General features: G+C 40.1%; 1 protein-coding gene across 1 annotated transcript in view; it reads left to right on the top strand.

Moving 5' to 3' along the window:
• Positions 1–18,622, top strand: part of uvrag (UV radiation resistance associated gene) — an 81,474-nt gene that overhangs the window by 44,772 nt on the left and 18,080 nt on the right. The window contains exon 13 of the mRNA XM_018692092.2: positions 1,904–1,979. Within this exon, the coding sequence (XP_018547608.1) occupies positions 1,904–1,979 (76 nt within the window). The remainder of the gene's footprint in view (positions 1–1,903; positions 1,980–18,622) is intronic.

Raw genomic sequence — 18,622 nt, 5'->3', positions numbered from 1 at the left:
GAGTAAAATATGGCCTTCAACTTGCCACAGGCACATCTAAATCAGTACAGGAACCTGTAGGGTTGTAGTGTCATTAACATGATCTGAAGTGCCTGCACCAACGAAGTGTATTTTCTGCTGTATTCTCCCTTTGCCTCAGGCACCTAAAGGTCACAGAAAGAGGGGGTGAAGAGCCCCATGTCTACACTCACGCAGGATTAAGAAAAGACCATGACCCAGTCCCCAGGGGGCACACACACAGGAAGGAGTTATGCTGGATGCACATATTCACCAGTACACACTCGTATACACACACAGCATGCAATACACAGCAATCAACATGTCTGGACATACTATACAGTATACACATCAGAATGCATCTTCTGCTTCTGGTAACACTGTTATAGAATAACAGAAGCACAGATCTTATGGTATTGGTCGTACTTATATTTTTGTCACTAAGGATATAGCTTTTTTGGTATTCTTAGATGAAGCTGATGTGATAGTTTCCCATTTCTCCATGTCTTTATAACATAAAATTTTATTTGGCTACTTTATCAAAATAGTTGATTATCAAAGTAGTATTTTTTTCAATACAGATCTAACTCCAGTAGTAAATGAAAATGTGGTCACATGAAAGACCAAAAGCTCATTTAAAAGAGATGGTGCTTTTTTTATCATTTGTGGAAGTTTCTGCAAAACAGATGCATTGAGATTCTGCTCTGCACAATTCTGTGCTGCTGACATCAACAGTGACACAGGGCTTATTGCAGTTTTCAGATGGAAAGGCTTATCTTTGCAATAATATTTCCTCTGCCCGTTGTTATTTAACATGGCCTTTTGGCAGCATCAGCTGTTGCAAAAAAGCAACAGCTGTTTATTTGACTACCTGCATGGATGCTGTATCTACAGTGTGTACATTTATGCTTGTGACAGTACTTGACCTTGATGTTTGTTGTTGGATTTTTGCTCATGCAAAGACCAGATGTCAACTTCATGTGACCACTGTTTCAGTGTTTGACTGAGAGCTTTAGAGTGGGATTAGGTTTAAGTTACTCTGAAGGTTAAGGTGAAGCATTTAGAGATGGAGTTTAGATATGAATGTAGATAACCAATTGATGCAAACAGGTGTGTGTGTGTGTGTGTGTGTCTGTATGAGTTTTGTCAGACCAAAGCCCTGCACACTGTGTTCCCAATATACTATATCCTCCTCAGTGGGAGACCAGCAGACGTAAGCACATAACGACAGGAAGGGATGAGTCCAGCCTTAAGTTCCTGGTAGCAGGGATAATTTTCCCACTCTGGATGTCAGCACACTCCCCTCTCTACCCTGCCCCAACACCCAGGGCTATCACCCCCCATCCTTCATGAGCACTCTCTGTGCAGTCCTAACTAAGACATCTGACTGGCACTGATGGGACTTTCCCACCATGCTGAAAGGAAAAGTTCTCTTTGTTCCCACTGAGAGGCGGATGGACAGCCTGTTTGGACGCCTCTGCCCTGTTTGATATTTCAGTTTAACAAGATATGGAGGTGGCGTCTGTGGGATGGGATCATAGACCCAGACCAAGCTTCTTCAACCATCTGCAAGTGTTACCCACTGTAAATGCCAGTGGCTACATGAACAAGCACTTTCAATAACGGGAAGAATTCAGTGCCTGTTGCAGAGCCAAAAAGCAACAGCTGTTAAATGAATAAACAATGAACCCCCTTTTAATTTCACCATTCTTTATTGATTTAGTCACATGAATGGACCTATGGTATATTATGATATCCAGTATGGAAGTAGTGCTGTTATAGAACTGACTATGCTTTGTTGGCTGGTGTGTGTTTGCACAAAGGCTCTCAACACCTTTGTTTTCCTCTTGGTAATCACTTGTTCCTGTTTAATGCTAACTTTTTCTTTTTCTCCTATCTTTCATAGATTTCCCTTGTACCCTAGAGGAGAGCGGTTTCATTTTGAATATGGGGTCTACTTGCTCAACAAGAACATTGCTCAGGTAATACATGAACACACATTCCCGTTTTATTTAAGAATGGAAAAGTGTCCAGGCTGCCATATTCAACAATTATCAGATGTATGCCATGGAATTTTATACAGACATTGAAAATAAAGTTATATGATATGATGGGGAAATGTCTTGACAGCTGTTGGATGGAATGTCGTAAATTTGGTTCAGACATTCGCGTCTCCTTCAATATGAATTGTAATCATAACTAACTTAAAATCCCTTACTGTTGCATTTAGAGCCATAATCAGGTCAATAGTTCAGTTTGTCCAATACTTTTTATGACCAAATAACTGCAATTATTATGATTATTATCATTCACATTATAATCAGCCTCAGCTGTGTTTTGTTTTATGCTAATGATCCATTTTATACCAACTTTACATTAGCCTATTAGTATAGTCAATGCGACCATGTTAGCATGCTGATATTAGTATGTAGCTCAAATCATTGTTGTGCTTTACACAGCCTCACAGAGATGTTAGTGTGGCTGTTAAGTCTTGTTAATACTTTTTGGACACCAGTATGCTCAGAACTTCTTGTCAGATGAACAGAAATTGAATTTTGGGGGTTCTTCTTCCATTTCTGTAACTTTCCGAAACTGACGATCTGATATTCACACCTACCTCACACCTTCATTGGACAGGTATGGGAATTGAGAAAGTACACTCAATTTGAATTTCTCTCTCTAGCTCTTTGGTTTCATTTGTGACACTATTTCTGTCACTTTTAATGTTTGGCACATTAGTTGAATTAATGCTCTGAATTGGTGTCTTTTTGTCTCTCCATCTGTCACAAACACATACACCTCATGGGAGAGCTGAGCTCTTGGACAGTCTGTGCTTATTAAAGTTCACCTAATGTGTTGACCTTGGTGACTCCTTCCATTCATCCCTCAGACATTTAGCACTGACTTTTAACAATTTGCATTCCATTCCCTGTTTTCCTCCTGGTCCACCCGGGAGTGAAGGGCCTCTCTGCTGAATAAGACTGGGCAATTAGCACTAGCAGGTGGTTGACTTCAACCCACTGCACATTGGGAGGTTTTAGTTCTAATTCCAGACCACAAGCTGCTAGCCAGTATTCAAGTCTGCCATCTTCCCACCAAGAAGAGAGTCCAAGAATAAGAAAATAGGCCAGATAACAAAACACTTTAGGCAGCAAATGAAAATAAGCGCTGTCTGAAACCACCAAAGGGAACAACAAAACGGCCAGTTGTGTTTTGAAACAGTCTCTCTGGATATAGTTTGTCATGTTTCTGTATAATGATTTTAGTGTAATGAACCAAAATGAAGCCATTACTGAAGGCTGGTACTTTGTTAGCTCATTCCATCACTGCTTGTCAATCCAAACGCTCTCAACTCAGAGGTCAAATATTAGCTGGACTGAGCTACTGAGGTCTGTAACATTTAATTGAATTTACTGTCAAGACCCAGCACACACATGCACTTGATTGCTCACATATGCACAGGGATGTGCATTTGCAGCACTGTTACTTATCTAAGAATTGTGCTGTGAAGCTCGAAGGAGAATTTTCATACAGCTCATATCACATGTGATTGTGTAATATATATGTAAGAATTCAGCAGTTTTGATTCATGCATTGGAGAGAAAGATTTGAATGTGCCTGATACCCAATCTGCAATCTCTCTGCATATTTCTACTTATCAATTCACATAATCCCTACCCATAAGCCTTTTTATCAAAGCCACACATCATTATCTGAGATTTCTCTTTGATGAATCTTAACCATGTGGTGTCATCAGATGCACCGCATGCTCACTCTTGCTGAAAGTTTAATTTGGCTACTGATAGAAAGCACATGTAAGGGGCTTAAGGAGAACTATTCTGCACCTAAATCAGCTTGCTAGCAATAAAATCTAAAATATTGCTGAATTGAAATGTTAGAATGGTGCAGTACTGCATGGAGAGAGGTCTTTTTCTGGTTATCTAGGATAGATGTTCTTCAAGTCACATTAAAACCCAGGGTGTATATGGTGCTTCAAAGGAATCTAGTCCAATGCAGATGAAAAATGAGCTCCAGCCAGCAGGACGTTTTCACCTGTATCCATGAAACCAGTGCAGAGAGATTCAATTTTAAGCTTTTGAAACCAGATGTAAACCATCAGCTGGAACACAGGTGGGCACATACTGTATGAGGAGTGCATGATAACTTTGTAAGAGCAGTCTGTGGTATGATGAATTAATAAACTGAGAATGTACTTCTCTCTATTATTTGTCAATATGTAACTTCTGTGGAGGCTTGTTTTTGTAAATCTCAGTGACTGTCAGTGTGCACAGCAAACTGGGTGTAACACCATGCCTATAGTGGTCTTCAACTTAAGGTCACCTACAGGAAAACGCTTCTTTTTCCTGTTTTTACTAAAGCTACAGTAACACGTCCTGCTTAGTAGAGCATCAGTATTTTTACAGGATGAAATTTCAGCTTTCATTCAAAGGCCTGTCTTATGCATTCCATGTGTGCCTGGTTTCGTCCAAGTTAAGGATGAGTTATCAGGTTGACTCCAAAACAGTATAATTGTGCCACATGAGTAGTCCAGCTCCATATGATAGTGATAATACACCATTGTCTCAAAACTGAACAAGTGGTAAACATGTCACAGTCGATTAAGTAGAACCCACCACAAACAAAGCTTCCCTATCCTAGTTTGGTTGATTTCTGCTCACCGCATTAAACTGTGTACTCCTGTGAGTCTGATCTTTCACTTTCTTGGATCTCACATCACACATGTCCAGATTTTGGGAGCAAAGCCTGGGAAAAGCATCAGTCAACAGAACTCTTTCATGATACATGTAATTTCTCCTTTTAATCTAATTAAGATTCCTTAACCTTGTCATTCTCAACCATTTTATCTGTGACTTTTTTCTCTCCTGTTCTGCCATGTTTCCTGTTTATTTATAGGGGATTTCATTAGGAACTGGCTGACCCTTACATACTGAGCAGCAGGATTGTCCACTGCTGATATGATTTATTAACTTTTTTTTTTTTTTGGGTTGGTGGATGGTTTTTGAATCCTCCTTCTTTCTGTCTTTAATAGCCTCCCTTGGTTGAGCCATGCATGTTATTCAGCCATTGCTCAGCGTGTCTGATGTCTGGCTCCATGATATAAAGCAGAGGTCTGGTTTCACAGCAGACCCGGCTGACTGGCTGACTGGCTGACTGGTTGATTGGCTGGTTTGCTGACTGACTGGAGCCTGGGTGGGAGACATTAGCTGTCCATCTCTTATTAAATTTCCCTGTGTGGCTGTGTTTGAAAGTGATACAGGGAAGCTGGCGAAGGATCAGGGCCACAGCAGGTCGACCCAGCTTTGATGTGGCAGAGGGAGAAGTTTGCTTTTATTAGGCCACATGTCATGAGTCCAGGGGTAAGGATAAGGAGGCTGCTTGGAGCACCCTGGATGTCAGGTGGTAACGCATTCCCATGTTGCCACTTTAGGTTAATTTGTTTGACACAGAGAAGTTAAGAAAGGCTTTAAGGAATTTCTGGTCCAAAGCCCAGAGATTGTTCAACTCCTTGTTTGTTGTGCAATCAGAAAATAAAATTGCAAAATCTACAATGCCTGAGTGAGTCATTCAGATCTATGTGGAAGCATTGCCATTTTTGTTAATACATATATTTTACCAGTTGAACCATTACCAAAACATGAACATAATTTACATAAAATGTGACCTGAGTCTCTCAGCTTAGCTGTTAAATGAATGGCATCTGGCTGCTGTTTTCCTTTAAGTAGTCAAAGGTATGTTACTGGGCCTGAAGTGCCCATCCACAGGGGGGCATTAATGCCAAACCTGCCATTTCTCCATTCACAGAGACAAATTATCCAAGTTAGTGTAGCTGACTCCAAAGGAAAACCAGCAGCCTTTTGTCTGGAGGCCAGCCATGTGCAGCATTTACCTACTCCCTGTGTTATCCACCAGGCTACATTGTTGTGAAACAGGCATGTGGAGCTGATTACATGGCAGCTGATGCTACACAAAATCTCTGGGTTTTAAGGAAGAGGGGGTAGGCACAACAATTAGTTCTCAGTCACTAAGCTTGGTGTATCATATTTTGTGGTCCTCAGGCACAGGAAACCAAGTGTTGGGAATTAAAACACACTAAATCTGTTGTGGCCCAGACAGGTCACCTCTGGATTCACCTTCATTTCTTTCAACTGGGGAAAGTTGCCTGCAGTCTCTCACCTTCCAAGTCTCTGGGCAATTTTACACCATGATATACAGGCAGAGTGCCATACTGGTGGTCTGGAGCGTACGTCAGAGCGCCTATTGCCATTAAGAGTGGCAACTGTGGCTCCATAAAACACGGCTATGACTCATAGGGGAGCCTACTGTGTTTAGTGGTTAGTGGAGGTGGCAGCAAGCGGAACAGGAGCTGGTTGGCTAGAGGTATTCTTGGTGTAGGTACTTGGAAAGGTTGTAGGTACTCCAGCAAGAATAACCTCCGCTTAAAAATGACAATAATAGCAAACAAGAAACAGGGTTTCTGACAGGGTGATGATTTAGTCATGGAAATGGTAGATAGCATGGTGTTTTCCAGACACTTTATGCATTGCTCAGTATTGACATGTATGAGCCTTATAATTACTGACTATGTCCATTTTATCATATCACAACCTGTTGTGCATTATACATTATTTACTCATTCCCACCTGCAGTGAGTTCACTTGCTCACTGAAATATTTTAATTTACGGGGGGCATTTTTGCATTACATTCATGTTAAGTCTTAAACTGTGTTAAACATCAAGATTAATTTAAAAAATGTAAAAAGTTACACACCGGTCCTGTGTCAGATTTGGACTCTGAATGTGGTGGTTATGTCGTATGATCCACAGGCCACTGAGCCAAAATTGTAAAAATGTTACTTTCACTAATCTCAAACTTACAAGGAGATTTTGTTGGTTTGGATACCATACAACAAGAAAAATTGTTTTTTTCCCACTGCTGTTAAACAAAAGTCTGACTAATCTGCAAATAAAAAGTGAGCTGGTGGCAGAGCAGTCTCTGTTTGCTATCTTAAAAAAGGATATGGAAATACACTGTATGTGTCATCAGGTTTGGTGAGGGGGACTGCAAGCAAACTTATTCACTCCCTCCTCTCTTCTGTTCTCTCTTGCTCCTCTCTCATCCATTTCATCTTTGTTAAGTCTACATACTGTATTCCCAACTAGGTTTACTTTCTTCAGTTCCTCACCTCTGTGACAAAGCTCTCAACCCCAGTCAAAAGAGATACAACATAGTCTTGGCATAGCCCTTTGCGATCATTAGCTCATGTGATTGTGTTTCGATAAAAACCATATGACCAGAGCAAAGTCATACAAAAAGTGAACATTACACAGCTCCCTTCCACCTCATAACTCCCCTCCACCTCAGACTGAGTTGTCAAGACTGTTAAAATTCCCCAATGAAAGCTATCTCCAGCTATTACCTTATTTCCTTTAATGCGGATGTTGGAGATGGTACAGGGTCTACAACTGGGTTTTGTGAAAAGAGTCCCAAGAGTGGAACAAAGGGCGTACCGTATTTGCACATGAACTCAGATTTTCCACAGTTGACATTCCTGTAAGCAGTTGTGTGTTTACTCTTTGTCAGTCCACAAGCCTGTGAATCAGAAATGGCTGTGTACAATGAGCAATTGTGTAATCTAGGTAATCAAAATATGTGCTTCCTTCTCACTTATGTGATATATTTATACTGTATACTGTAAATGCACAGGATTCTAATCTTGATTTCTCTGGTCACATGTTTCCTTCAATTATATTCAGGTTTTTTTTTACATAACTGTATGAAACAGGATTCAGTGTGAGAACAGTGATAGCTACAGTGTGTCTAAGCCCAAATCCTTAACCTTCTTAACAGTCTTTTATGGAAAAAAAAAGAATTCTTTGTTTGATCTCAGAGGCATTGCTCCCAGGAGAAAAGTTCTCCCTTATCTGGTGATATCTGCAGTATTTTTCACCTCTCCATCACTTAAATTCCCTTGAATGAGAGCAAAAACTGGATCGTCAGCCTGTTTCTCAGCATGATCTTTCTGAGAATTGGAACACTTTTAGACCGAACTATTCCAGGTTTCCCTCAGAAGCCTGTTGGTCTTTCTCCCCTTGTCCAGCTGAGGCTTGTGGTTCGTGACTCAATTCTCACTGCGTTCCAGAGAACGTTCCAGAAAACAAAAAGGAAGAAAAACAGGCGATTACATCTCCACTGTCCCCCTTGAACAACAGCAGTCATTCATCTGTCCAGCCGCCTCTGCAGAAACCTCATCTCAACAAACAGACTCCTCAATGTTCAGAAATCATAGTGCAGCCCACTGTACGCTGTTTGTTTACCTGAACCCTGGACCACGGTTCCCTAGGCTCTGCCACCATCTTTACCCCTAGACAGACGGGGCCTGGAAGTAATCAGGCCATTTCAACCGCCTGCTGCCACTCATTGTCTTCATCCTTCCATAACAGCCACATCCGTTTTCTATTTTACAGGGATTGATATGATAAAACACATAATGGGCGGGACAGGCACCAGAAAAAGCAGTGCCAAGTCAACGCAGTATACCTCACTTTCCCCCTTAACAGGAAAGAGGGAAGAAGAAATGAGATACCTTGTGAAGTTCCCTTTTAGGCCGAGCCATAAACATGTCTGTTTTTGCTTTAGCCTGGTGAAGAATAGCTTGAATCTGTATGCTCTGAGCGTCATTCCCCACATGGCCACATGCTGTACAAATGTTGGATAATCATCCCTTATGTCTAATAGAAGATAAGTTATAGAGCCTGTGTCTGACAATGTGTTTTGCATTTGAACGCTATTAAGGTGCCACTTCTAACAAGATCTCTGTGCTCTGCTGACAGTAAAAAGCACTTCATTAGTGTACCTTATTTATCACATTTCAAGCAAGAAATTATTTTTGGCAGTCTGTAAGTGGCTTAAACTGAGAGAAGTGTGGGTTGTAATGTGAAATTGTTAACAGCCTGACGTGAGCAGAGACAGTAGGCTGATGGCCATATGTGATGACTGATGCAAAGAGGATGGAGAGAAGAGTGAAGTTGCTGTTTGCTTGACTTGTGATTAGATCTGTGAAAAGGTTGTAGTCCGAAGCTTTCAGTACTGTTATCCGCTTTGGATTGTGCACTCTATGTATTGGACACTATTTGAATTATTATGATAATAAGTGAGTATGTTGTATTAAACAGTGCAGATTATTGGTGAATTATCCTCATAGTTTTTTCCATCTGCCCTTGAATCGCAGTATAATTATGTATATGTATCTTCAAATTAATCATAATATGCAAGAAGTAGCAGTAATTACTGCTGCCAGATTGTGCCTAACTGAACTGATAAATGTTTTGAGACATGAATTGGGAGTAACCTGTGGTCTATGTGTCTTGGCTGAGGCTGAGCTGGGGATGTGTCAGGAGAAACTTGAGAAACAGCTCAGTGCGTTGTTGCAGAATAGGAAGGATTGATAGTGAGAAGTTGCACTTCTTGTTCAGGCTATCTATTAACCAAACCCAGGCCTTAACATACACCTCTGTATGCATATGGGTTTTCATAGCCTCACTGTGTGGTCTCTGTTTTCCATCACAAACTTTTGTTGTTAGCTACAACCTGCATCCACTGCCACTTACTGGCCAGGGAGGATTGTTGGTGGGACCGTTTTTACTACCAGGAGTAGGAGTGCCTTTTTCCATAAACAGATATTTACCATACATTGTTGCATCAGGACAGTGTGGAAAGTAGTGCATCTGTGGTGTTCTGCTTACAAAGCCTTAACCACCCTGCCCCAGGTTCTGTTTTTGATAAGAAGAGTGGGGTGAATGGATGCTGCAGAACAGACCAGCACAATAAAGAGAATGGTCTTTGTAGTCTGTCAGCTCTCTACTCACTGTCAACCAGAAGTTGCGATTTATAAGCAGGTCTCAGACCGCAGTTGTAAGTGTATGTCACTGTTCTGTGGTTTCCAGTTTTGGGCGTGTGTACGTAGTGAGGCCATCAGTACGCTGCGATTATGCCAGAGCTCCAGTATTTTATGGGAATTCCTCTGGACAGCCACCTATGACTTTATGAAACACTTAAATTCGTCTAATTGAATTTCCACATTTTGTGGTTGGTAGTTCCAGGTTTGTCCACCACCGCAAAGAGGTACCAGAGGAGCTAGTTCCACTAAATATAAGGGTAAAAGTAAATGTTAATCCTGTGTCTGTGTGTAGATGTGTGTGTGTCTAAGGGAGAGAGAGAGAGAGTGAGTGATTGGATGGAATTTTGTATGTTCAAAAGTATTCACTTTTTGTTGGTTATTTAAACCTTGACCAGTGTTCAGTGTCTTAAGCAAGTCAAGTCAAGCCAAAATGTTATGTTATTTGCAGAGATTGATGAGAGTGAAGATGTCATTGGACAGAGAGAGACCAAATACTGGTAGTATAATTTATCTCACAACATTGGTATGATTACATCAAGATCCAGAGATGATACATAAAGAGACATGTTTGATTTGCTGTTATATTTGGTCGTGTATAATCAATCAGTGCAATCATGGTATGATCATCATCTTAGAGCATCTTATTCCCACAGGTCAGGCTGTGGATTTTACTGGCAAAATGTTTGCTGTGATTCTGGGTGTTTGGAAAGTGTTGGCTGCTCTGCTCCATCATTTACTTAATAGTGCGTCTGCAGTTTCCAGCTGGTTGGAATTTTCTAACTTAGGCCTGTTTGTTTGGAGTCTGTTCTCCTGTTGTCTTACTGCATGCTACACTGTACCACTCTCCTTTAGCACCAAAGTCCCTTCACATCCGAATAACTCCTCTCTCTCAACTCTGCTTCAACAGCCATGTTTCTGTGGTAATATCTAAAAATGGCTTTGGTTAGAAGAAAACAAACTGCTCAATAGATAAAAGGAAATAGAAAAGCCCCTCAGACAGTACACTGCAAGTTAAGTGAGTTCTTTTTTCTTCACAGGAGGTCATATCTCTTTCTTTCATCATAGTTATGTCATAGTGTGTTAAAATCATGTCATTAAAATCAGGAGTTTTTGAGGTCCATTCTGTTCTTCTCTGAGTAAAGTGAAGGGAAACTGACCCAAGGCACACAAACAAAAGAATTCTCTCTGCTTGTGGGCTTTTTTTGGCCGGCCAAGCTTAGCTCCTGGGGCCCCCACCAACCTGTCATAAGAATGGAGAGGGCAGAGACCAAGTATATTTTATGTCAGCAAGTTTAGAAAAACTTGTTTTTCTTGTTAATTCATCAAACCCTGTGTGCTGTCATATGGGTGTTTGGGAGTAGAGGTATTCCATCATGAGCTCAGGGCTTCTTGCAGCTCAATGACATTAAACAGTTCTAAGCATAAAACAATGCTGGCCCCATCTGGTCAGTATTTGAAAAAATATCATCCATGCTGGCTCTGTGTTAGTCCCTCTATCCAGTGCCGTTCCTGCTTCCATGTGGATTTCATTACAGCCCTCTGACTCTGGCCAATCGGCAGCTTTTTATCTGAATCAACGCAGCGGCTCTGGACCACAGGATTCTTTCAATGGCACTCATCGTGGAGTTAAGAGTCTCTTTCTTCTAATTTTGTTTTGTCAACTTAATCTCAGTATTAGCCTTTTCCTCTGAATATCAGTCGCTCTGACACTCCTCTCCATCAAACACAGCCTCACCTCATTAGGGTGGTGTCTCTCTATCACCCCTGATGTCAGCCTCCATTACTCTGCCAGGATGGAGATGATATAGGGGGGCTGTCCTGTCACTGTCATGTCATCCTCTCTGCCATCCAGCCACAACTTTCTCATTATTAATGAAGTGTCTGTGATGAACCCAGGCCTGTTGCCCCACAGGACACATAATCGTTTTACAGTTATTGGAGAAAAGGGGCTAAGTGGCTAATGAAAGTAGCTGTTAAATAAACACCATCTCAGGTTTAAAAAGGAGGCTGTTAGGTGTTTTTTTCTTTTCCTTTAAAAATAATTAGTATAAGCTGTTTTCTTTGAATCCAAATAGCTTTTTATTTTCTTAGGTAATAGCTGCTTGAAGAATATTACTTTCCTCATGTGGTCAAGTAAAAAAAAAAAAATATCATAGCATGTACTGATTCCTACAGTATGGGATTTAGTGACACAAAGACATACAAACTTTAATAGAGCAAGAACAGATTTTTATTTTTTATATACATATTCAGTACCAACATCAGCATAGAAAGATGCCTTGGCCAGTGATAAAATATTATACTAAATATACAGTTTAATTTTAATGAGGTAGTAGTTATGTTTCACAGGAAATTCATTGCTGGGTGTGTGAATTCATACTACTAAAAGGTTAATTCCAGTTATACACAAGCTTACATCATATATTTAGATTCAGTTTGATTGCATCTCAACTGTTTTGTTTGTTGTCACCCTCCAGGTTGTTACTTACCCATTATGACGCCAAACAGCCATCCCTAAAGTTTTAGTGGACAAATTATTGCCAATACTGTTGTTGTCTCCATGGAAACAGACCCTTTTTTAAGTTAAAACATGTCTCAGCCAAATCGTTGGCTTGTGCTTCTCAGAGCAATTATGCCGTCCACAGAAACTGCACCCTGCTTGAGTATGTTTCCAACTACAAATATAAACACAAATGCACATGTTGTAATTATATTATGTCAGTGCACGTGTTTGGCTTTTTATGTGTTTGGAGCCTTAGCCATTACAAGAGTTAGAGTGAGGCAGTTTAGTGCAAATTTATTCTTGAGAGTAGGAGAGTATTGCTCCATCCCGTGGCTCTGAGAAACAAGCAGCCGGCAGCAATATCATAATTCATCTCCTCCATCCCTGTTGACAAGGCTGTCTCCACCTGACAGCCTCAGCCAGCCTGCAACAATTGGGAGTCTGTAGACCTCAGACTTATGATCGATAAATCCCACTGATGAGAAGTGCTTTGTGAAAAGTTGTTCTCTCAATTGACTTTAGTTTTATTTTGTCATATTTCATTAAAGCATTGAATATATTTTTCAGCCTTACGTTTTTAAGTTATTGTCAAGTGGACAAATGATATATTACTGCAATTTCTTTTTGTAAGTGGTCGGTTTTTATGAATTGGCTGTTGTGAGAGAGCTGGATTGACCCGTACTTCACTTAAACCTTCAGTTAAATTCAGCAGTGGCCTTCTTCCAGCTCATTAGAAAGTTAGAAACCACACATTCAACCTCACACTCTTTCCCTCATGCTGAATTAATGGAACAGTCTACATAGTTGGCCACCAAAAGTGTGGTGGAAAAAAAAAAAAAACTTCACCACACAATAGCTATTTGTTTCTTGTTCATCGTTCTGTCTCTGCCTCTCTCTTCAAGTCCTAATAGGATTTGTTTCTTTGAGAATTAGGTCACATTTAAAAAAAAAAAAAAAAAAATCCACGTAGCTATTTATGTTTGTTTATTTATTATGGAAAACTCTGTTGTTTTTTGGATAAGAGCAAGAACTACAGTGGATCTTCATAAATACAACAAACAATATTAGGGGGAAGCAATATCATGGGTTGTTATCATTTGACTGTGCAGGGATTTTGAACTCTGAGCAGCACTCAGTCTGAGGACATTCTGATTTTGAATCAGCCAGTCTAATCACAGATTACATTCTTAATTCTTCTAATTTTAAACAAATAATGCAGTAAACACCCCACATGGATTTTGCACTGCATTGCGTCACAGGTAAAATTAAATATTGCATACAGTAGATTGTGTCTCAGTAATCTGCCATGGATTACAAAGACCAGCCCTTGATTCTAATCAGCCATTCATTATGAGAAAATCTGTATTTGTCTATGACTTTTTAAATTCCAAACACTGCAACCCATTGGCAGAGAAAAAAAAGTTTTAACATCCTTAACACTGTGCAGGGTCATAGTTGAACAAACCCAGATGACCAGAGAATGCTCCAGGCTCTCCAAAGTAAACCGGACACAGCCTATATGCTTTGCATACTGTGGCAGGTTTTAATTTGATACTTGGAGCCAATAAAATAGAGAGCCAAAGGCTTTTCTTTTCTTTTGTTTATTCTACCATTATTCTGCTTTTGAATTTTTATCCCTGTCTCAAAATTATTTTCATGCACTTCTGTATTTGCTGAACCGGCGCATAGCATTTTACAGCGTAATTTGTTTACAGTCAAATTTGTGACTCTGAGTCAGTCACTGGCCATGGGGAATTTACTTGACTTAATGTGTCTTTTACCCAAGCTCAGTCATTACTATTACTTCCTTTTTGATCGCAGCGCCAAACCGCTCTCAAATCCCAATATATGTTAACACAGTTTGGTCTTTAGTTCTGTCAAGTGTGACTAAAATCAATGTGAAATCCTGCTTACCTTTTAAACCATATTTTACATAAGCTGTACTTTTTCCTTTTAATTTTCTCATATAAGCGTTTTTCTGAAACATAGTGTGGACTTTGTCTTTGCCAGTGGCTTTTAGAAAGCTGACAGCAATCTCAGATCTGTTTTGCGAGAGCTCAGGAATGTTTGATCTGTTGGCTTACGACTAGGAACCCTGCTAATAAATAATATGTTCATAACCCTCTCCTGATGGCTCTGTTTGGCTTAAACGCAAACATGAATTTACACAGATGCACACAAAAACAAAAAACGATAAATCTTATAAATCTGTAGTATTGCATGTACAGTCTGTTGCATGTGATACATGTAGCTAAATCCTTTTCCATGTGAATGTATGAAAGACCTCATGCTCTCCAATTTATACTTTCATCCTCTTCAATGCAAATTCCTCCACACAGCAGTTTGATGCTACATATTTTATCCTGGTAAAATAGCTGCAGGATCTGGCTAAAAATCCCTTTGAACTCTGTGAAATATTGGAAGTCTGAGCTTTAATCTAGGGCTCTTTGGTTACTGTTTTGATAGAGCATGTAGTTGGCCAGTCAGTTGTACTGTAGGCCAGACATGGTCATTTTACTGTCATCAAGGTTGTATTCATACTTGACAAACTGCTTGTGTGCAGTAGTACGCTGAGAGAGGTTTATAATGTTATTTGCCAGACGCAAATGTTTGCTATTTTTGTGTAGTGAGGAATAGTGAAAAACAACCAAACTGACTCCCACATTGCTAATTATTCATTCTTCATTTCTTGTTATTGCTCACTCACACTTTCAACTTCTTAAAATAAGCAGACATTTGGATAAGTAGCTCTCAGCAACCATCACTTTGAAAGCAATACATCTGAAAGCTGGTAAGTCAGACAGATGTGGAAGAATGTACACAGTTTGCCAACCCAGGCTCTCCCTGTGACCTCCAATCCAGCGGTAATACTAATAGAAAATCTCAGTCGTAAAGCCATCCGCAAAGTAAAGAGGAAAGAAAATAACATGCCCATTCACAAGGAGTGGAACGGAGTTAGAGAGAAATTGTGGGCAGCATGAAGCCAGGATAGACACCTGCCCACAAACCATATATTCATCCTCTCCTCTCTGGCCCTCTATTTTCCTAGGGGCCTTGTGGAAATACAACACACATATAAAAAAGATTTCCCTTGTAAAATACCACAACACTTTTATTCCAAATAATAAAATGAGTGTGATCAGACTCTGGCTAAAATTAAAATTATGTTTTAATGACTATATTTGGCAGTGTTTTTTAAAAGGCATGCTACAACTGGGGCAAAGTTTGTTGTGTTTGTTCGGAACACTTTCCTCTGTTAATGTATCTTTCCATGTTAAAAAAGAAGACATTAGGCCTGTGCTGAGCTAAGGCTGTTCTCCATTTCCATCTCCAGTCAGTCATCACACATCTAGCACCCTTCACAGTTTGGCACCATTTGCTGTTCAGACCACAAACTTCACTCAAGAACAAGCTCTGTGTGCTTTGAGTTTGAAACTACAAAGTAGTGAATTAGCATATTCTCCTAGGTGTGACTCATCCAGGAACTAGGAGGTCTTGTGAGAGTTGCCATTGTCGATGGACCTGCATGTCAATACTGCTAACAGGAAGTTGACCTCAGGGTTGTGACTTCACAAACAGGGTCAGTCTTTGTGGGTGTTGGGTTACTTAGTTGGTTCCAGTGTTACAGTTTCGAGGGTCATTAGCCCTGAGGAGCAGAGCAATATCAAGGATGGTGGCTCTTCCAATAGATGTCACTGTAGCACACAGCACTCATTGGCCTCTTCACTGACCAGCACATACACAGACTAAATAACCACATCATGAAGGTATCTCATTAAGACTGTGGGCATGGCAGTGCCCACCTCCAACCCTTCCTGCAGTGATTGGGGTCAGAGGAGACTACCATTGGTCTCTTGTCACTGGTGGTCTCTCTAACTGAATTTCCTATTCATCTCACACAGCCTTTCCTGTAATTATGTAAATCTGTTGACTGAATTTGGCGGCAATATGATACTCAGCAAAGTGTAACAACAAGTAATGCGACGGAAGAATCTGGTTTGAATTAGGGCTGCTTTAGAATCGGACTCGGGCACAGTGAGTACACCACACCTGTATTACATTAGCACAGTGTGGAAGAGACAGAAAGGAGGGGAGAGTAAAAGGAGAAAGCCAGCGGAGTTGAAGGATGTTAAATGAAGTGGAAGAACTTTGAGCATGCAATATTAAAAACTGTTTTATTACATGCTTTTTTGAAATGGCAACAGAGAGAGGAAGTACAAAGAATATTACATTTCATCTGTTAGGGAAATTCTAACACAATATAGTATGAACTATGCAGTCAGGCAGTTCCCATGGACACTTGAGTGTTGGGTTTGCTTTGGTTCTTAAACATCTTACTGCGATAAGGTCACTGCCAAAGTCAATAACTTAGTCAAACACCTTAATCTCAAACATTCCTCTCCACCATATACTATCTAATCTTGAGAGAGGTGTGGATATGTTTATGAAAGTGAAAGGCTTTAGACCTTGCACATCTTGAAGAGACTCTAAAAGATAAAAGAACACTACTGATATAGCATTGCACTCCTATAACATTGTAACTCACAGTGGACAGTTTAAAATGGGTAAAAAGTTATGTTTTATTCCACAGTCTCTATTCTGTGGCACTGCCCACAACTCCACCACCTGTTGGAGATTCAGATGTGTTATGCTAGTAGGCTAATGTAGCCTCAAGCTATTAGCCTCAGGCAGAGATGAGGAACAGACTACAGAGGTTTGTTAAACTTACTACACACCCCAGCATTTTTTTCTTCCATTTTTAATCTTCAGACTTAGACTTCAGCCCCAGCCACTGCTGACTCAAATGACGTCACTTGAAGACATTTACATAGCTCCTCTGGAGACACAGAAGGCTTTATACAACTTTTTTCCACATAATCAGTAGCTCATAATCAGCTGTGTAAAATCAGCTGAGTTCCCCTTTAATGTCAAAGTTGCAATGAGTACAGTTTTTCGACCTGTAGCGTCAAGCTTTGACAGGATCTTTGACCAGCAGTTTCACCTCATTTCAGGCTTTTAGAACTCCCCATCCAACTTGAAACAAAAACCAAATGACACCTTTTCACTAGATATTTAATTTTAGCTCTGATTATCCTGTTCACATTCTTGTGTTGTGAATATTAAACTTAATGTGCAGTAGATCAGTTACAGACCACTGTAGGCTACAGACCTATAGATGACAGAGGCTGATAAAAGACATAAATTATTAACCCATAACTGTTCTGTTAAATCTCTTCAAAAAGCTGTTTACAGTTAACTGTGAAACCAACAATCCAACAGTCACACAAGCTTCACGCCATGATTGTCCAGCTGTGTGGAGGTGAGAAAGAAACCAGGGATCGCACTTCTAAATCCAGTGCTCTTTTTTTCTTTCTTGGCGTGACGATGGCGCACCAAGATTACACTGTTGATCTCTGACGTGACCAAGCAACACATCATACAAATCACGTCTTTCTTAGTACAACCCTGCCCTTAGTCTCTTTGAAAAGTGTTGCTCATTCACTTCCTTGTTTACATTGAGAGCTGCTCAGCAGAAGAATGGGCTTTGATTTTGCTTTTGCTACAACCTGAAAGTGTTTTTTTTTCTGTTTACCAACAACCACTGAAGGCTCGTATCTAACAATCTTTCTATGTTTAAATTTAGAATCCATCCTAAACAAACTTGGGGCAGGTTTTTGTTGTTATCAGGATGGTTGATTTAATTAGTGTGAGTGTAGCTGTAATTTATTATTTTTAAATTGTTGACTGCCGACATCTGTTTTTCTTATTTATCACTTATGTTGACTCATTCCTGGAATTAACAGGAGCAGTTTATCAACTGGTCAACGTTTAATATTGACATAAAATCTGATAATGACTTGAAAGGCTTGATCCGACTTCTGTCCAGTCAGCGCAAAAAGCATGCGTTTGTGGCAGTGGAAATCTTGTGTCGCAGTTCACTCTACAGCTTCAGCTCTGTTCGTTTTGTTTCTCTGAATATTTTATTTTAGAGAGTGTGTCTATATAGTGTAGCTGCTTGTGTGATTTTTACTTCCTTGGACCAGTTTTATAAAAATAAACTCCAGCCATAGAAGAAGTAAAAATGTGATACTTTGTTGATCCTTCTTTTCTCTTTTTGTTTGCCCTTTGGAAAGTTTGAAGCTAGGCCATTTGGATGAGCAATAATTTCTCTAACCATTACGACACTCCCCTACCCATTACA

The sequence above is a fragment of the Lates calcarifer genome, linkage group LG20 (genome assembly GCF_001640805.2).
Source record: "Lates calcarifer isolate ASB-BC8 linkage group LG20, TLL_Latcal_v3, whole genome shotgun sequence".
NCBI classification, from domain to species: Eukaryota; Metazoa; Chordata; class Actinopteri; family Centropomidae; genus Lates; species Lates calcarifer.
Note: the sequence above shows the minus strand (reverse complement) of the source record. Positions and strands in the feature narration are given on the sequence as shown.